Genomic DNA, 20,057 nt, shown 5'->3' with positions numbered 1-20,057 from the left:
GCTGCGGTGGAGGAAGGGGGCTGCCCCGGCGGCTACGGCTGCTGCGGCGGCTACGGCGTCTACGGCTGCTGCGGCTACGGCTACGGCTGCGGCGGCTACGGCTGCTGCGGCTACGGCTGCTGCGGCTACGGCTGCTGCGGCTACGGCTGCGGCGGAGCAGGGCTGCAGGCCAGCAGTGGCTTCTCCGAGGGATCCTTGCCAGCCTTACTGTACATTATTACTATTTTTTACGATTTTTGTACAATTTTATTTATTTTATTTATGAAAATTGAATAAATATGGTGGAAAGTATTCCCATTATACTGTATTTATTTATTTTTTTATTGTATAGCTGGGTGGGCATCACGGATGGAACGTAAGATGAATTTTTCTGCAAATATTGCAAGATTAAGCATAGAAAAGGCTCAGAACAGCTTTCCAAATTGAATTCATGCATTTTTGGCCGAGTTATGAGCTATTTTGTGTACCGCCCTGCAGTGAAAATTGCAAAATTGAAAAAATAAAGCATACTTTTGGGGATTTCTATTAAAAATGTGGCATCTTTTAGGCGGAGGTTCAAATTACAGTTTGACAAGCACTGGTCCAAGTGAGATTCAATTTTTACAGTTTGACAAGCACTGGTCAGAAACTCCCTTTTGGGCGTCAAAAGTGGAGTTTCTGTCCAGTGGCTCTAAAACTGTAAAAATCGAATCTCACTTGGTCCAGTGCTTGTCAAACTGTAAAAGTTTGCAACTTCCTTAGACCAGTGCTTGTCAAACTGTGAAAATGGAGTTGCATTCATGCCCGCCCAAAAGTATGTCTTACTTTATATTTTAATCAAAGACATAAAAATTCAGCGCAAAAGATGCAACAAAAATGACCAACTTATATTTTAAAATGCCTAAAAGTAGGCAAATACGTGGACCTGCATTCATCCCCGCCCAAAAGTATACCTTACTTTATATTTTTGGAGAATCCAGGCTGCTCAGAACAGAGTAGCCAATTCAAATTCAAATTTGGCAGTTAAAATATTTTAAAATATCTAAAAAAATGAAAAAAAAAATTCTAAAAAATCTGAAAAAAATTTTAAAAATTCAGAAAAATCTTTAAAATATAGAAAAAAAATTAAAATTGCGGAAAAATTATAAAAAATTCGAAAAAAAATTTTAAAAAATCAGAAAAAAATTTAGATTTTACATTCAAAACAGTTAGATTTTCCCCAAACAACACCCCAAACACCCCTCCCACCCAATAACAGTCCCAATGGCGCGATTCAAAGACTCGGCACAACCAGAGTTACTTTTAATAAAGACATAAAAAGTGTTCTAAAAAAGACATTCTTTGCATATGCACAGGTTTGCCAGTAAGTCAATGATTGTGCTGCCAAGGATCGCCTGATCAGCTGAATAAAATTTGATTCATTTTTTAGGGAGGGGAGGAACTGCATCTACGCCAGACTGCAGCAGCAGGCAGCAACGATGCCCACGGGATTCAAACTAATGAAAGTGGGGCGAGGAGCAGCAGCGGAATTCGCTGCGATATACCTCCTGGGCGGGACGAAAGGTCTGCCAGTAGCTGGGCGAGCGGCAAATGATCCTGGCCAGGTTGCTCTTGAAGACATCGTAGGTGGGGTAAACAAAGTAACGGCAGTGGCACTTGTGATGGTGGCGGCACTCAATATCGACAATCCAGTCGCGCGGCAAGTGGGTCTCCTCTAAAAGCGACTGCCCTTTACCGCCAGCTGCAGTGGCAAAGCGTGGCTTCTTCTTCAGGGTGATGGCTTCCCTGTGGAGGACACAAACTTAACATCTTTCTGTTAATTAATCACCCTTGAACTCACTCCAATCCCTGGTCTATCATGCGCTGCACCCTGGGACTGCTAATCACCCGGCCAAAGTGCTGGCAATGATTGGCCTTGGCCATGGTAGTGAGATACCATGTGGGCATCAGGCCGAAGCGCACCTCGGATAGCAGACGTTCAGCACAGTTGTCCGACTCTGTCCAGTTGTGCTCCATCCAGAGGACCATGGCGAGGAAGATCTGCGGGGGAGAGCTCTCATTTGAGCACAAGGATACACCAGGATATGGGAGACACTCACCTCGATCTCCGAGTTGACGCTAAGGTAGCAGTTGCGCAGAATGTGCAGCAGCTCGTGCTCGCTAAACTCCAGGAACATCGTGGAGCTGACAATGCATAGGAAGACACGCGAGATGCGCGTCAGCAGGAGCTCGCTTAGAATCTGCGCCTGCGGATGATGACGTGCCTCCAAATAAGCCTTGAAAGCACTGTCCTCGTTGAAGAACTCCATCTTGTCCAGGGAGGCCCAAAGCTGGCGCAGCAGTTCGGGTATCTGCAGCACCTCGTTGGCGGCCACCTGGGGCATCACCTCCCCCTGCCCCAAAGCAGGCAGTTGCTCCATAAACCGCCGAGCTGCATAGATCTTGGTGTAGTTTTGGACAACGCTCTCGAAGCAGCAATAGCGCTCATTGCCTGCAGCTATGCCCTCGTCCAGGAGGGTCTGCTCACGCAGCACGGCCAACAGCTGCTTGGAAACGCGTTCAATGGTTGAGGTGGAGGATGAGGTGGCCGTATCGAAGCTGCCCAAGAGCTCTAGTACAATCTGATGGGTGTCGCTGTCGTCGCCCTCGGCCTCGTCATTGCTGAGGCGGGTCAGCAACATGGCCATCTGCTGGCGAGTGGCCAGCACCTTGAGCTGCTCGGGATTTGAGGGTAGCGTTTGCTGGGTCTGGCTGGCCACAATGGTGTCCATCTGCTCCTCTTTATTTTCCTTTACCTCAACTTGGATTTGAATCTCTTCCTGCTTTGGTTTATCATTGGCCAGCACATCCTCCTCCTCTTCCCCCTGGTCGCGTCCACGCGACTCCTTCCGCTTGGTCAGCCGGCGGTACAGAGCACGGAACATGATGATGATGAACTAAAATTTGGATCGGTTTTTACGTCGCAATAAACGGAGCACGATCAGGAGCTGTTTGTTGAACTTGATATTACTTGCGACGCGTTTGAAAATCATCTAAGATTCGGGCACCACACCTGGCAGGTGTCACTTGAGCCAAATCAAGGCCTACTTGGCTTTTCACTTTACACACAAAAAAAAAAGAAAAAAAACAAAAAAAAAAACTAGAAACTATCATTTTGCTACCTAATCTGTGCCCTCAGGGCTATCCCACTGGGTATCTCCACCTGATTGACATTGAGCAACTGCACCAGATTGCGCAGAAACTCCTGCGACACCTTCAGCTCATCGTCGGCCTCCAGGCGCTCAAACAGATTCAGCGCCGCCTCATAGTCATTGCTGCGGCAAAACTGCCCAAGGAGCAGATCGTAAATCTTCTGCTCGTCAATGGTTCGCTGCACGCCTCGTACTCCCCGCGCCAAGCGGAGCAGCGTGCGCACAGCTCCCTCCTGGCCCAAATGCTCGCAGTTCTTGAGCAGCAGCTCATGATTGATACGGAACTCGGGGTTGATGATCAGCCGACGGAGCTGGGTTTCCGTTCCAGACTCGGCCAGGGCCAGTAGAAGGGCACTATTCATGTTGGCGGAACCATGCACACGGCTCACTGTGCTCGTGACCGAAGACAGATGCTGCTGGGCTGTCTGAGGTGTCGTCGTCGTCTTGCTGGTTTGGAAACGCTTTAGCTCCTCCTCATCGCCATTGCCCAGGCGCACCAGCAGCGAGAGCATCTCAAACTGCAGGGGCGTGTGCTTATGCTTGGTGGCCAGCCGCTGGAACTCCTCCACCGCTGCATCCAGGTCACCCTTGAGCAGCCACTCGCGCACCACAGGTCCCAGCAAGGCATTGTGGGACTGACAGTAGCCCAGGCCACGCAAAAAGTCTAGCATTTCGCTGGTGTGATTCCTGGACTTCTCCTCGGGTCCACTTGGAGGCAGTGAGGCAGCCATTTGGGCCACATTGTTGAGCAGCTGCCATACATTCTTGATCACATAGTCGCCGCCCACAATCTTGTGGTTCTCCGAACGCTGACGCAGCAGCTGCTTGGCGGCCTTCAGCTGCTCGCCGCGCACCAACAAGGCAGCAAAGTCGATGAGCTTGTGCTCGTCCAGCTGGAAGGCTGCAGGAAGAAGGATTAATCCCATCACAAAGTAAACCAAAACCCAAACTATTCACCTGGATAGCTGCTCCTGAGTTGATCCAACGTTTTCTGGGCGCGCGGTAAATCACTCAACTTGATGTGAAGATCCAAAATAGAGGCCAGCATGCCGGCACTGGATTGCACTTTCAGGGCCTGGCACTTGGCCAGCAGCTCTTGCGCCCTTTCGAGGCGACCACTGCGCACGGTTAGCTGCAGCAGCCGGCGCAACACTCCACGTGGATTCAGCTGCTTGGCCTCCAGCTCCACCAGGTGGCACTCCAGCTCATCCAGGCTCATGTCCCGCGGATGCTTGATAAAGCCGCCGTGCAGGGAGGCGGCATCTGCCGGTAGGGTCAGCTTAGAGTTGCGCATCTTTTGCAAAATCTTGGCCAGGTTTTGGCTGATATCCTCCTCCGTCTTGGTGACGGCTTGGCGGGCTAGTGAAAGCAAAGCCTCGGCGGCTGTGGGTGAGATTTGCAGCTCTAAACGCTGCAGTTCGTGGACAAAGCTTAGCAGGGCTGCCGGATCCTGACGCAGGCGTGTCTGAGGTCCACACATCTGAAGCAGCAGGGCGCCCACAAAGTCCTCTTCCCGTTGGAGTGCCTTTAGCTGCAGAGCTTGGATCAGCTGGGCGAAAGACTCGTAACGCTTGGTGGCCCTCGCATTCACTGCCAGCGAGCACAGGGGTTGAAGTAGTGTCCCCAGATCCAGACGCGTGGGATAGCGCTTGAGCAGCTCCTGGACTTCGGGCAACTGGTGCTGCTGCAGGAGTATACCTAGAATAGGTCCTAGAGACTGCGAGGGTTTCACGCCCACCGCCTCCAATGCCTTTACACTCTCCACTGGCTGCGTCAAGCTTTGGGTGAGATTCGGCAGCAGGTACTGCCGCAGGGTTTCCTCGTCGCACTCCACACGCAGGCGTTGCATCTCGGAGATCAGGCGCAGCATTCCACTCTCACCCTCGCGTCTATAATGATGCAGTAACAAAGGCCAAAAGTAGTGAGGACGCAGCTCCTCTCCAGCGGCGGCCAAGGCCTCCAGGCAGCTCAAAGCCGCCACAGGCAGGCGGCGCAGGGCCAACTCCACCAGCAGGTGTAGGGCACGGGGATTCTGGCCACGCTGGACCAGCTGGCGGGCAAACTGTAGAGTCTCTTGAACAGGTATATTGGCGCGGAAGAATTCCTGCAGCAACAGGCTGCCATACTCGTCCACATTCTGGTTCTGGGTGTGATTGGGCGCCGGCAAGGCACCTACCAGCTGGATGACCACCTGGGGACGACTCTCATGCAGCAGCTGGATGCAAAGGCTCTTCAGGACAGACGGCAGATCCAGTCCTGTGAGGAATTCCCTGGGCATTTCGCTCACCAGCTGCTGGACAAGCTGAACATCCACATCCTTGGCCGCCAGCACTGCTCTTAGCATTTGAAGCAGCTGGGCATGACTGAAGCTGGATGTGGCCTGTAGCACCACCTCCTTGGCCCGCTCCAGCTGACCGCTCTCCACAAGCGCCTCGAATCGCAGGGCCTCGGTGGTGCTGGTGCCCAGTTGAATCCCAGCAGAACGCATGCTGGCCACCACAGACTCTGTTCCGGCCAGATCTCCATTGCGGGCATGGCCCAAAAGCAGCGAATGAAAGTTACGTTCGGTGAGGGCAAAGCTGTGCTCACGCATCTCGGCTAGAAGTTCACTGGCCTGGCGCATGTTGCCCGCCGAGCAGGCCACGTCCAACAGTTCGCTGTACAGGCCAGCATCGGCGGCTCCATGGTAGATAGCAATCTCGGCCAGCAGGGATCGATGTTCGGGCAGGGACAGACGGTTTTGACGCAACACCTGCAGTCGCGTTTGGTAGTGAGCCAACGTGGGCTGTTGTCCCAGCTTGAGGAGCTGTTTCCACAGGTTTTGGAAGAGCTGCAGCCTCTGCTGTGCACTCTGTGCGGGCAGCAGTTCGGGCACACACGATCCCAGCAGGAAGTGCACCTGCTCGGCAGTCACAGTACCTGCCTTATTGGCCTGCAGGTGCTCGAGCACCCGCTGGCAGTGGTCATAGTTGAGCAGGCTGTGCTGCTGATAGTACGTCTCCAATTGAGTCCAAACCTCTTCGATGCTGGCTGGAGGCCTGGGTGAAGTGTTGTTGCGTCTGCTGGTTTTCCTTTCCGTGCTGAGGAAACGCTGCTGCTGGCTGGAAGTCACAAGCAAAGCCGGAAAAGTCCCAACCGGCGACTTTGCAATTGCATAACGCTGTCCTGAGCTCGGGGAGCAGGCCAGGCTTCCGGTTAGTTGGCCTAGACGCTGCCAACGCAGGCACAGGCTTGGCAGCAAGCGTGCACGTTGCATTTTGGTCACTTCATGGACGTTTTTCACACAGAAAATGGAAATTTAATTCACGGAAATTGCACAAGAAAAACAACATGCGCCGGCAATCAGCTGTTTTGTTATCGATAGGCAACTGCTTCAAACTGCTTTCAACTGCTTGCTCTACACATATGGTTTCACTGGTCAAGTGTCATAGCAGGCAACTGCTTGCCTCTAACCCGTTAAATTTAAAAGTTTAATATTTAAAAAAAATATAGAAAGACAATAGTTAAATGTAAGTAAATGTTAACTTTGTAGAGTTTTATATTTTTATGCAAATTATTATAAATTTTTAAGGTAACTTAAAAACCCAAAACTGACTGCACTGCTTGGAAGAAAGTGCCCTTCCGAGTGTCATAGCTTTGAGTTACAAGCCCGCGCATTTGAATTTTTAACCAAAATTATGAGGTCTGACTCATTTAAATAGATTTTTCTGGGCCTGCGCCTTGTTTTCAAGTTGATTTTCCTAAAATTTTGTTGATTTCGTTGTTGATTACAATCCCAACCACTTATACTTACAATGCAAATTAATTGAATTATTTCAATTTGCTACGACAGAGGCGCTGCGCTGCTGGATGCTTGGGATGTCTTGATATCTTGATCAATTCCATTGAAGATGATCCTCCTCTCCTAACCCTCCTACCCCCCTACACACACACACACACACACACACACAGAATACACAGGGCGGAGAAAACAAATGAAATCCAAGCATCGCACTCGCACTCAACGAGAAAAGAGCACTTGAGGGGTATAATATAATGCAATAAATAAATGCCGTTTGTCGTTTCTCTCGGAAATCATCTCATGTGAAATACTAAAAAATTTAAACTTTTTACTTTTGAAATTTCAACTTTTTAACTTATTAGAGCTACCATCAAGCGCTTTGCAAACGTTTCGGAGTAGACTTGATCTCCAACTTTGCAATATTTTTGCTCCTTTGGCAACGGCAATTTCTCGAAAAAATCAAAATAAAAGCCAACTAACAAACGTCGCCAAACTGAGACAAATCTAATCTAATAAAATTTACATGATCGCTCGCATTATCGTCCATTGTATTATAATCATCTGCTACTGCGACGACGACGACGTCGACATCGACCTCTGCCGCCGTCCCTACTTTTTATTGTTGTTATTTCTTATTGTTATTGTTATTTTTATTGTTGTTGCTGGCGGTGGGTGCTGTGGCGAGTTCAGTGGTTGGCGCTTCCTAAGTGGATGACACTCAAGCTCATTGAGCGATCCCATTGTTGTTGAAAGAGAGACAGAGAGAGAGGTTCGATGGGAATGATGGGATGAGATTTTGTATGTGGGATCAGCTATATGATGGGGGCTACACTAGAAAAATAATTGTATCACTTGGCAGTTGAAAATTAATAAGAATACTGCAGACAGTTAAGAGAGCATTCATGAAATATTGATGAAACATTGGTGAAACTTTGTTAAATCATTGGAAAAGGATCTATAAAACATTTATAGCTGAAATAAAGCTGAAACCTTAATAAAACATTTCAAAAACATTAGTAAAATATTTACAAAACATTTCTGCTTGTTGTTGAAGCATAAGCGAAGCCATTGGTGAACAATTGTAGAATTGTTGTTAAATTAATTGTTGGAATATGGTGAACATAGCATTTGGAAACCTTTGGTAAAAACCTTTTAATTAAATATTGATTAAAAACATTGGTAATAAACAATTGGTGAATTGTAGTAATGGTTACTACAACTAATTACAAAATATATATTAATTTTAGCCTTTATTTTTTTCGGGTGTAGGCCTGCCTCTGTCGGCGGCATCGCTGCCTGTGCTGCACCTAGCGGCAGCAGTATTTAGTAGACAGTAGTAAACATAATACAACAACAGCAACAACAACAACAAGAGGAATCACATCAGCAAAAGCTGCGACAGCAGCAACAACAACAACAACAATAGAGAGCCCGCACAGCGCACTAAACTAAACAATGCGAAACATCTGAAAAAATCGTTCGTTTTCAGTTTTAAAGTTCAAGCCGCGACATTAGCACACGAAATCTGCGATTATCCGAGCGAGAAAAAAGAAATCCACAAAAAAAAAATCGAAATAAAAAGCATAACAACAGCAATAAAAAAAAGAATAAAAATAAAAATCCAAAAAACCAAATCAAAGTGATCTAAAAAATCGCGCAGCTATTCACAGGCAAAAACCGAAATCCGATCGAATTGCAATTCGATTTGATTTCTAGAGCGTGTCGAAAGAGAGATCAATATAAATGAATTACAACTAAACAGCAAATATCGCAAACAAAAAAATATATACAACAGAATTAACAAGTTGCAAACAAAAGCAAATAAAACCTAAAAATCGAATCACCAAAAGCACCTGGCAATAATCCAAATTATAAACACACACATATCGGAAAAACAGCGGAAAACTTTGTTTTCCCATTTCAAGAAATTACGAAAAATCAGAAAATAAGAAAGCAAAAGTTTTAGAATGCCAGTTGAGTTGACCAACGAAGCAGAACCCGAAAAAGCCAAGGAATAAAATTAACACAAAAGTAAGGATAGAGCTGGGTCAATTGTTATCGTTATCGCAGCTCTGCAGACTGTACCTGTGTGCATGTAGAACATGTCATAACAGGCAGTTCTCCCTTCGAACTGATCTATTATTTACATACAATCTGATTGATAAATCATTTCATATTCAGCATGGAAAATAACACAAGTAAATATTGTGCGCCCGCCTTCGTTCGCCTGGTTTTGTTTACTCGAAATTTGCATTTAAATTGTGGGAATATTTTCTTCACTTTGGTTGTTGTTTCTCCATTCTCGCCTATTAGCATGCTAATTCCAATTGGAACACAGAACCCGCACCGATTAAAAAAAAAAAACAGCCTGTTGCACGTGTTGTCTGCGGTTCCTTTTCGGAATCTGTGAATCTGAATTCGAATCTGGTTACGCCTCCTAGTCATCGCTATTGGTGGATATGTGTCAATATATATATAGCTTCATGTGCTGATGGAACGTCATCCAATGTCAACAACGTCAGCATTGGCGGCACCCCTTCCTTACTTCCTTCCTTCCTCCGAAAGAGAGAGTGTGCGTGTGTATTTTTACCCCAGTCTCTTGGCGGTCTGGCTAGGTCTCTATTATGTGCTGGGCTATATATCTATATAGCAGGTCCGATCCGCCCGATTCCAGACCGAACAGGTCCGGTCCACCTGCAGCAGAGCAGACTCTGTCGCCACTCTCTATCTCTCTCTTTGTCTCCCTCAAGATCTCCCAATCTCCGGGTGACCTCCCGGTCGAAATAGGAAGGACGCAACGCACTGATTTCCGATTTGTCTATAAATATATATACTATATACTAGGTTTGCAGTATATTGGTAGAGTTTTTGGGGGGCAACAGTTGGAGATCTCGAGATGGGAGGATCTCTAGAACGTAGTGCTCGCTCATACTTTCCCCAATATGATCTATTTTCGAAGCTCCCCGATGCTGACGCAGTCGATTCTGTCCGATTCTGTACCGGTTTAACCAGTTGCAACGGGTAATGGGTAACGGTGACATAGGAAAATTTTGAGGCAAATATCTTGGAAAATATTTAAATGGGAAAACTGAATTTGGAATGCCAGGCATAATGGAGAAAAGTTTTCTTTAAAAAAAGAGAAGAAATCAAGAACAGAGAAGAATATTTTCATGTTTATTTAAAATTTAATAGTTTTTTAAATAGTTTTTTATAAAATGTTTAATTATTTATAAAATGTTAATGTATAATTTTATGTTAATAATATATATTTTTATTTTTTGAAGGAAATTATTATGATTTATAAGTTAAAATTGTCTAAAAATACTCAAAATAAGAACTCTTTAACAAACAATAAATATAATAAATATAAAAATAAATAAATAAAAAAAATATAAAAAATAAATATATAAATAAATAAAAAATAAATATATAAATAAATAAAAAAATAAATATATAAATAATTAAAAAATAAATATATAAATAAATAAAAAATAAATATATAAATAAATAAAAAATATATAAACAAATAAAAAAAAATAGATATAAAAATATATAAAAAAATATATAAACAAAACAAAAATATAAAAAATATATAAACAAATAAATAATAAATATAAACAAAAAATCAATTTGTTTTTTATAAATTTAATGTTTATATATTTTTTATTTAGCCGAAAACCTAATTTTAAATTCTTTTAAAAACAGATGATAAATACGATTTCTAAAGACAAAAGTAAGAATTAAATAATATTAATATTTAATAATATATTTAATATTTTATTCAAATCTGTTTAAAAAAACTCTTTAAATCATTTTAAATGCTTTTAAAAATATATGCTATATATGATCCTATTAAAGACCTAAGTAAAAATTAAATAATATTAATATTTACTTTTAAAATCTTAAAAAAGAAATTCTTTAAATAAATTTAAATACTTTTAAAATTATAAGCTAAATATGTTTCTTTAAAAACCAATGTAACAATCAAGATAATATTAATATTTATTTATAAAATCCATTAAAAAACCTCTTTAAATAATTTTCAAAAATAAAAACAAACAAATTTCTAACCGGAAATCAGACAAATTCCCAGCACTGCCAAAATTTCAAACAGACTAAGCACATTTTCTGTGCGTAATAAGTACAAATAAGAAACAAATACAAAAAAAAAACATAAACAAATCGAAGTATATATAAGTATGGGAAGCGATCGAAATAACTGACAGACTCACCCACTGGGTGTCCGAAATAAACAAGTTAGAATCAGTTTTTTCAATTTTCAACAACAATTTGAAATTTTCCACGCACAGAGTGTCTCTCTTGCTGCTTTCCCTGCTTCTCGTCTCTTTTTCCCACTGCTTTTTACGTATTTTTCTTATTTTCCTTATTTTCCTCAGCCGCATTTTCTATATATTTTCATTTTCGCTTTCGCTTTTCTTGGGGGCCATGAGGATTCACGATTCTCGATTCACGATTCTCGATTCTCTCGCCGCCGCCGATTCACGTGTCGGGGCATTGTTTATATTTTTGCTATTTCGCCATCAGCCGCTGGCTAGGTGAAAATTGGGTGAAACGTGCCTGTGCCGATCGTGCGGATCGCTTGAAGCGCTCTCGATCTTTGCATGTGCAAATCCGGATGCGCCCCGATAAGGATTTGCTCGGGAAATGGTCACGGGTATTGAGTGATGAATCGATAACAAATGATTGATAACAGAGATAGAGTAAATAATCGATAAATCCTATATAATATTTGAATAATGATTTTATATATTGAAACGTAGGGAATATTTCAAGCTTCTTATATTCCTCATTCTCTTCATTTTTATAGGCCAAAATATTAATTGTTTGATTATCAGAATTCCTAATGTTCTTCTATAAAAATAGCTCAACAATAAGTAAGCAGAAATGTCAATTTCATAATGTTTAAGGTCATAACTTTGAAAATAAAAGGTTTCACAAGAAAAACAATATATTTTAGGACTATTTTTTGTAGCTTAAATCGATATGTTCTGATATTAAACAATCAAAAAATATATTAATAATTTTGGCATTTTTTTTTATATTTAAAAATATTCAAAAATTGTGTTTTTTTTTTCAGAAACATTAAATGTTAAATAATTTAACTTAAATTTTAAATGCTATGTTATTCGCTCATCAAAAATAAGCCTAGAAAACTTTTCCCTAATTAAAATCCCTCAAGAATTAAGGGACTTACAATCATAAAACGTATCAATATTTATTTATTTTTTTATTTTTTGTAATAAAATATTAAATAAAAATATTTCAAAACATTAAAAATAATCATTAAAACGTTTAATTTCGAGGTTTACAGCAGCATTTCAAAAACGAGTAGTTACAAAAAAAAATTAAAGAAATTAAAAAAAAAACAAACGGATTAACGCCGATTACAAATATACCGATAACCCATAACCAGCGATAACTATTTGAATGGAAGCAATATCGCAGCTCAATCCGCAAAACAACAACAAGAATAGCAACGACAACAATTGCAATTACAACAACAATAGAAACAGGGAGATAACGGGACACCAGCATTGCCACGCCCATCGCTGCCGCAGCAAGCAGTACGCCAAGAGAAGGTAAGCAGTCAAGCAGTTCAAAAACAAGGATCTAACATATTTATGAAGCTTTTTAGATCTCTCTTTAACAAAATCATAGATTTAAATATTTTAAGCTTTGGTTTTTGCTTAAATCTTAATTTTGTAAAGATTTCTATTTAGTTTTCGAGTTAAAAATACCAGATTTTCACAATTAAAGTTAAGAGCTGCTCATCAAGCTTACACTGCTTGAATTGCTTATAAGAAAAGCAGTCATTTCCGGCCTCGAATGCTTGTCAAGCAAAACTTTTTCGAATAATACAAAAATTTCAAATTTAAATCTTTCTTACCTTTAAGTAATAAATTTTGATATTGATTTCCAGACAGTAAACATCCATATCTTGATTGTTTTTCCCCCACTCTCAATCGTTTCTAATTGCACTTGATTCGCCATTTTGCATAAAACTCATCAAATATGAATAGTTTCAAGGAATATATATATAAGTTCTATTATATAGACATGGTGATGACACGCCCCGGGGCGAGGCAATAAAACAAGTTAAGTCACTTACGGAAGGCAGCAGCAGTAGTAGTCCCTGTAACGAAAATAAACGGAATTGCAGGGAAACTGCTATTTAATCAAAAAATATTTGCAAAACCAGATAAGACAAGGAAACGTGCCGAGTTTGAAGATGAGTTTGCAAGGCGTATGATTGTTATTATTATTATAATTGTTATGAGCTTAAGGAGGAAGCTAAAAAGCTAAAGGTCAGACAACATAGGCGCCATTTTAGCAGATAAAAAACAAGAATTTGGTCTGTGTTTGTGGTTTAAATATTAGGAAATGTCTTAAATATTTTGTTATAAAAAGGAGAACAACTTTGGGAGAGATTAAAGTTAAATTCTCGTTAAATTTCTCATTTATCTATAATTTTAATGAACATTTTTGTGAAAATAAAAACAAAAAATATTATAACAAAGCCAAGAATGAGTTCATTTCAAATCGGAAAACAGTTTTGTGCTAAATTTGATTGGTTTAATAAATCTGCATACTAAATTTAATATTTACAAAAATTAAATTTTTCTCTTTGATTTTTGAGAATTTTAACGATATAACCCCTTATAAATTTTTTTTAAAATTTTGAATTTTTTTTTTTCTTCTTAAGTTGGCTAGAAAGATTGCCCTGTTGATGCTGATCAAGAATATATATGATTTATAGGGTCGGAAATGATTCCTTCACTGATTTTTTAGCTTCCGACTTTAAAATGATTTTTGAAGAACTCTTTGTTCTAGGAAACTTGTCTTAAATATACTATATATAACTAAAAAAATATTAAAAAATATATATAAAATAAATAAAACAAATTGTTAAAGGAAAAATGTCAGAGCATATAAATTGTACGTTTTAAAACCCCCTTTAAACCCTTCTCAAAAATCCCTTTACCTTGGCATCTTAAACCTTAAATGCCTGTCGTAAAACAGATCTATACTCACAACATAATATCCGCATATCTAACATATGTGGATGTGTATATATCTCTGGCATAACGCGTTTTTTTAAATGTTCTTGAACCTGAAGAAACGCGACCAATTTGAAAATCGTCGAAAATTGCGAGCGGCTTTATTTTTGGCCGGGCAAACATCTCCTTTGAGGCGGCGTGGTGCTTTGCTTAAAAATAAAGCGTCTATACGCCATAATTATTTATTTATTTGTTTGTTTATTTTCTGCACTGCGTTGCTCTGTATAGCTTTGTATCTGAATCTTTCGGTTTTTTTTTGGGGGGCGGCAAGGCGGCTCGAACCAATTTGAATTGGTTTGGGTCAGCGCGCAAGTTCTTCTCGAAACAGCCACGGATACGGATACAGATACAGATACAGGGGCAACTAGAGATTCAGATACATAGTAGAAGCTGCTGTTGCAACAGGTACAGTAAATACTGGCCAGTCAGCAACTTTTCCGGGGACAACAATGAAAACAACAACTAGTAAGCAAGGCAACTGCCTTAATTGCGCTTTAATTAGCTGCATAATTGCAATGACCATTTGGCTGCCAGCTGGGGGTTATCCACTCACCCACTCACCCACTCACCCACTATCCATTCACATAATGACCCCTGGAAAAAATGTCTCAAAACTGACAGGGAGTCCCAGCTGACCTTCCTTTTTTCGAATGAGCAAGGCAAATGGGAAAGAATAAACAAATATCAAAGGGGGGATACATATACATTTAAAACAATACTTTTCTGGTCAAATTTTTTATATTTTTTGTTAAAAAATTAGTTTATTATTTCTAGAATATACTATGTAAGTTTTATTATTATTATAATTTTTGTTTTGCGTTTTTTTAGACATGAATTACAAGCTTTATTGACTCCATAATTGGGGAACTTAAAGCTCAAAGAGCTGAGGAATATATTCCATAGGTCTTGTATTTTGTAAAATATTATTTATAAAATATTTTTTTTATAATCTTTGATTCCTCTTTTAGGTATTTTTAAAGTTTCATGATGATTGCTTGACTATTTCCTATAAAAAAATTAAGAATTCAAGAAATACGCCAAAATTTTTAAATTTTCAAAAAGAGTCTAACTAAAGATTTCCTAAGACTTAAAAAAAAAAATTATTTACAAAAATCCTGCAAACTCATAGCCTTAGAGAAAATATTTATGAATATCATAGCTAATATATTTAAGGTTTATGCATTAAAAAAAATGCCCAAAGTCTGCTTATTTCTTTTTTAAATTGTATTCTAAAACCTCCCTAAATAAGTTCTCTAAATTCCTTGCAACATTGCAAAATTCTCGCCATCCTTTACTCTATAAATTATATATACATATGATATATAATCAGATCTCTCAAGAGTATTACTTATGACACACAATTATAATTATTAAGTGCTTAAATTAAATGAAATTAAATTCAATAGGTTTGTTATTAGCACAGAAAATCCCCTACTCGTTAGCATAAAGTATGACTTAAGGCTTAATTTAAATAATAATAAACAATAAATAAGGCAAGTGATTAAGATATCGGTGATGTGTTCATTATTTAGCAAACAAATAATAAACGAAACGCTGGGAAATCTCCCGATATATATATTTATATATATATAAAACCGATATAGACCCGGGCCACGTAACCGTTTTGGGGGTCACCAATCTGACACTTTCTCTGTAGTTCTCTCTCTCTGCGTAGCATTTAGCAGGCAAATAATACAAAAATCTTATAAATACAATTTTATTTTGTATTATTTTTCCTCGCCTCGTCGGGGTCAACAGAATGCAAATATCTCTACATCTCTGTTGTTTCTCTAGTTATTTTTGTTTTTCTTTATTTTTGCATCGAATGTGCCTCGTCAAGAGTTGAGGGCCTTAATTCGTTTACATTTTTATGGCCCTTCGGCTGGCTCGTGTGTTGATCCAGTCATAGTGGCTATTATGGCAGTAGCTATTATATAGTCCCCCCCTGTATAGTGCCTGGCAGTGGCTGCTGCCCTAAGTTCCAGATAAACACTTTAAATCAAACCTAGACACAAAAAAATACAACAAAAATAACACTAAAATAAACAAAAAATATACAAAATAAATACGAAAAATAAAGAGTACAATCAAAAGCGTATCAAACAAAAGCTAGTACTTTTGACTACTGGCTTTGGGCCATTCCATTTGCATAGAGCTGGAGCTGCAAACAAAAGAGCCCAGCGACAGTTTTGTGGCAGTTTCTAATTGTTGTGTCATATCCCCCATTGTGTGATCCCCCTCACTGTCCCTACACGGGCGCTATGAAACCTGTTCCAATCAGAAAACATTATTCTTTGCAATGAAAAACCACTCAAGCAGACAGTTAGTTCCTCACTCACTCCCTCGGCATCGTTGATCGTCTTCCAATTGATGGAATGACAGCTTCCGATCATGTGCGCCCCTTTGAATAAAATATGAAAGAAAAAAATCTGGAGATTTTAACTGATATTTTAAAATAATATATAGCTAGCTTGTCTTTAATATACGATTTTTTTCCAGGCCTAAGCTTTAATAAATTATCTATGAAATCTAGAAATATTTTTTATTTTATTTTTTATTTATTTGTTTTAATAACATCTATAAATGATATTTTTTAAATTAAGTCAACTTTTTATAAAAAAAAAAAATAAAATAAAAATAAATAAAAAATAAATTAAATATATAAATAAATAAAAGGACAAAAAATAATAAATCCAAAAATAAATAAATAAATAGATACATAAATACAGAAATAAATATAAAATAAATAAATAAATATAAAATAAATAAATATATATAAAATAAATAAATAAATATAAAATAAATAAAATAAAAAATAATAATAATAAATAAATAATAAAAAAAAGATAATAAAAATTATAAAAAATCAAAAAATATAGAAAAATCAAAAAATATAAAAAATCAAAAAATATAGAAAAATCAAAAAATATAAAAATTAAAAAAAATAAAATAAATAAATACACAAATAAAAAATAAATAAACCAAAAAATAAATTAATAAAACAATAAATAAATCATTAAATAAATATCATAATTAATGAACCAGAACCAATTTCCCCGGAACCATTGATGACATCTCCATGGGCAATGGTCCCCATCCCTTTTTTAATGACGTAGTGCCTCAAAGGTCCAACGGGTTGATTGGCTTCGGTTCTAACCAGTTAGCACTGGTGTTCCTCTTCATTTCCCTCTCTTTCCTTCTGTCTTTTTCCCTCTCTCTCTTTTTTTTTTTTTTGCTGGAAATTGGGCACTGAATTGATTTCTGATTTCTGCTTAAGCCCCGCGCTTAGTCATCTCAGGCTATGCTGCTCTTCTTCTCCGCTGCAGCATATAGATGTATATATATATATATATATATATTTATATGAACCTCTATATATTCCTCTTCTGAGACATCTTGTATTTTTCCCCCGATCTTAATTGTTATTGAGCATGCAATGATTAATCAAGAGCTGTGCACATTCTGGACTTCAGTTTCGGTTTCAGAGAAGAGCCTGTGGGGGGCAGAGGTGTTTCCAGAGTTTGGACAATAGGCAGACAGACACTACGTAGCCGGGGAGTGACTGGGCAATAACAAGACGAACACTCACGTGACCAACCGAGTTGGAGATCTCTAACCCAATCTCAATCTTGTGCGTCAGAGCAACAGCAGCAGCAACAAGTGGTGGGTATTAGGAAAAAGCCCCCAAAAAGCTAAGCCAATTACAATGTTGATGTTTTGATCGTTATAATGTTGAGGCTTTTGGCCAAATGACAGATCATAAACCTAAAGATAGATCATTAAGACAGGCAGGGGTGATAAGACCTCTTGACTCCGGTTTATAAAGTAGGATCAGTTGGGAGGGGAGATTGCATAATCGTAGATCTTAAGATCTTTATGGGGGAAAAAAGTGTTCCCCAAGGGATCACAAGATCAATAACAAATCAATGAAAGTCTCATACATACTCTCAAGAATAAACCCAGATCTTGACGAGTTCATCAGTTTACCCCCAAGATCTTGGCTCAATGATCTTGATCAATGATCTTGGCTCAATGGAGGAGGTTTCTTCCTCAACGTAAAATAAATAAAAGCTAATCATATGAAGTCTATAGGATGTAGTTCTTAATTCCTTCATTTCCGTCTTGGCAAACACTCTAGAGATACCAAATTCCAGATTCCACAAGACTAGCAGATTTATGCCTGATAAACCCAGTAAGCCGGAGTAGATAACACAACGGAGTGGTGGAGTATATCTCCGTGTGGGTGGCCCATAAATCTTCAGAGGCAAAGACCACACAGAAAAAAAAAAGAAAACAAGACAAAACATCAACAAACTTTAAGCCGCAGCCCCCATAAAGTCCACACAAATTTCCACTGACGTCAGTTCCACATGCGGAGTAAGCATACACAGAGATCAGGAGGAAGAGGAGGAGGAGATCAGGAGTAGGAGGCTGGGGAGGAGAATCTGATGCCTGATAGCTTGACTTTGACTTTGATGGGCCTTGGCAGTCAAAGGACACACCGCTAAGCTGTCCAAAAAAAAAAAGAACTATGCCTCTGGTGGTCACGAGGCCTGACAGCTGCTGTCGCCAGGAGGAGAGTGATCCCATCTCCGCCAGCGTTGGCAGCCGACAGTTGGGCAAATATTTCTGAACTTGGAACTTGATGATGTTGATGATGATGATGGGAGGCTGCTGCTGTTGGTTCAATATTTGCCTTTCCTCACTCGAATTGTAAAAGATTGAGGGCCGAAAAAATAAAATTATTTTTAGCTGATCTACATTACAATTACAGAGTAATGACTTGTAAATACCAAAAATAAATCTCTGAAATATAAATAGAATCTCTAATAATTTCCCCTGGGAAAATTCTTTAAAATATTTAATAAATCTCAAATAATTTGCAATGGAAAATTTTTGAAATACCAAAAAATCCTAAATAATTTCCCCTGGGACATTAATAAATCTCAAATAATTGTCCTTGGAAAAACCTATGAAATATTTAATAAATCTCAAATAATTTCCCCTGGGAAATTTTCAAATATTAGTAAATCTCAAATAATTTTCCCTGGAAAAACCTATGAAATATTTAATAAATCTCAAGTGATTTCCCCTGGAAAAAAACCTCTGAAATATTAATAAATCTATAATAATTTCCCCTAAAAAAATGTTCCCTAGCAAAATCTCTAAAATATTAATAAATCTCAAAAAAAAATTCCCCTGGGAAAATCTCTAAAATATTAATAAATCTCAAATAATTTCCCCTGAAAAAACCTCTGAAATATTTAATAAATCTCTAATAAATTCCCCTGAGAAATTTTGAAATATTAGTAAATCTCAAAAAAAAATTCCCCTGGGAAAATCTCTAAAATATTAATAAATCTCAAATAATTTCCCCTGGAAAAACCTCTGAAATGTTTAATAAATCTCTAATAATTTCCCCTGAGAAATTTTGAAATATTAATAAATCTAAAAAAAAATTCCCCTGGGAAAATCTCTAAAATATTTTAAAATCTCAAATAATTTCCCCTGGAAAACCCTCTAAAATATTTAATAAATCTCAAGTGATTTCCCCTGGAAAAAAACTCTGAAATATTAATAAATCTCTAATAATTTCCCCTAAAAAAAAATATTAATAAATCTCAAAAAATTGTCCCCAGGGAAAATCTCTAAAATATTAATAAGTCTCTAAAAATTTCCCCTGGAAAAACCTCTGAAATATTTAATAAATCTCAAATAATTTCCCCTGGAAAAACCTCTGAAATATTTAATAAATCTCAAATAATTCCCCTGACATTTCCAACTAATATGTGGCACACTCAATGGGCTCTTTTTTCGAATCACTAAACTCGGAAGACACTCACACTCTCGATACACTTTTCATGGCTGCGGAAAAAACCTTTGCACATTAGAAAACAAAAAACACACACATAAAAAAAAAGTTGACAAAAAATGTCTAGCAATTTTTATGAAATGGAAATGAAAGGAATTACGTAGATCTTTTGCCGCCGCCGCAGCCGCTGGGGTGAGCGGTACAAGGTCTATGGG

General features: G+C 38.8%; 2 protein-coding genes across 2 annotated transcripts; both read right to left on the bottom strand.

Moving 5' to 3' along the window:
• Positions 1–1,243: 1,243 nt before the first annotated feature.
• On the bottom strand, positions 1,244–2,903 carry LOC108076084 (uncharacterized). The gene is made up of 3 exons (XM_017168797.3): positions 2,079–2,903; positions 1,820–2,019; positions 1,244–1,764 (listed from the first exon to the last, which is right to left on the bottom strand). The coding sequence occupies exons 1-3, from the start codon at positions 2,901–2,903 to the stop codon at positions 1,476–1,478; spliced, it is 1,314 nt and encodes a 437-aa protein (XP_017024286.1). The 3' UTR covers positions 1,244–1,475.
• A 233-nt stretch (positions 2,904–3,136) lies between these two features.
• On the bottom strand, positions 3,137–6,536 carry Lrpprc2 (Leucine-rich pentatricopeptide repeat containing 2). The gene is made up of 2 exons (XM_017168796.3): positions 4,128–6,536; positions 3,137–4,071 (listed from the first exon to the last, which is right to left on the bottom strand). Exons 1-2 carry the CDS (start codon positions 6,424–6,426, stop codon positions 3,137–3,139), a joined length of 3,234 nt encoding a protein of 1,077 aa, XP_017024285.1. The 5' UTR covers positions 6,427–6,536.
• Positions 6,537–20,057: the final 13,521 nt, after the last annotated feature.

Source organism: Drosophila kikkawai, chromosome X, assembly GCF_030179895.1.
Source record: "Drosophila kikkawai strain 14028-0561.14 chromosome X, DkikHiC1v2, whole genome shotgun sequence".
Lineage (NCBI taxonomy): Eukaryota > Metazoa > Arthropoda > Insecta > Diptera > Drosophilidae > Drosophila > Drosophila kikkawai.
This window is presented reverse-complemented; position numbering and strand designations above follow the sequence as displayed.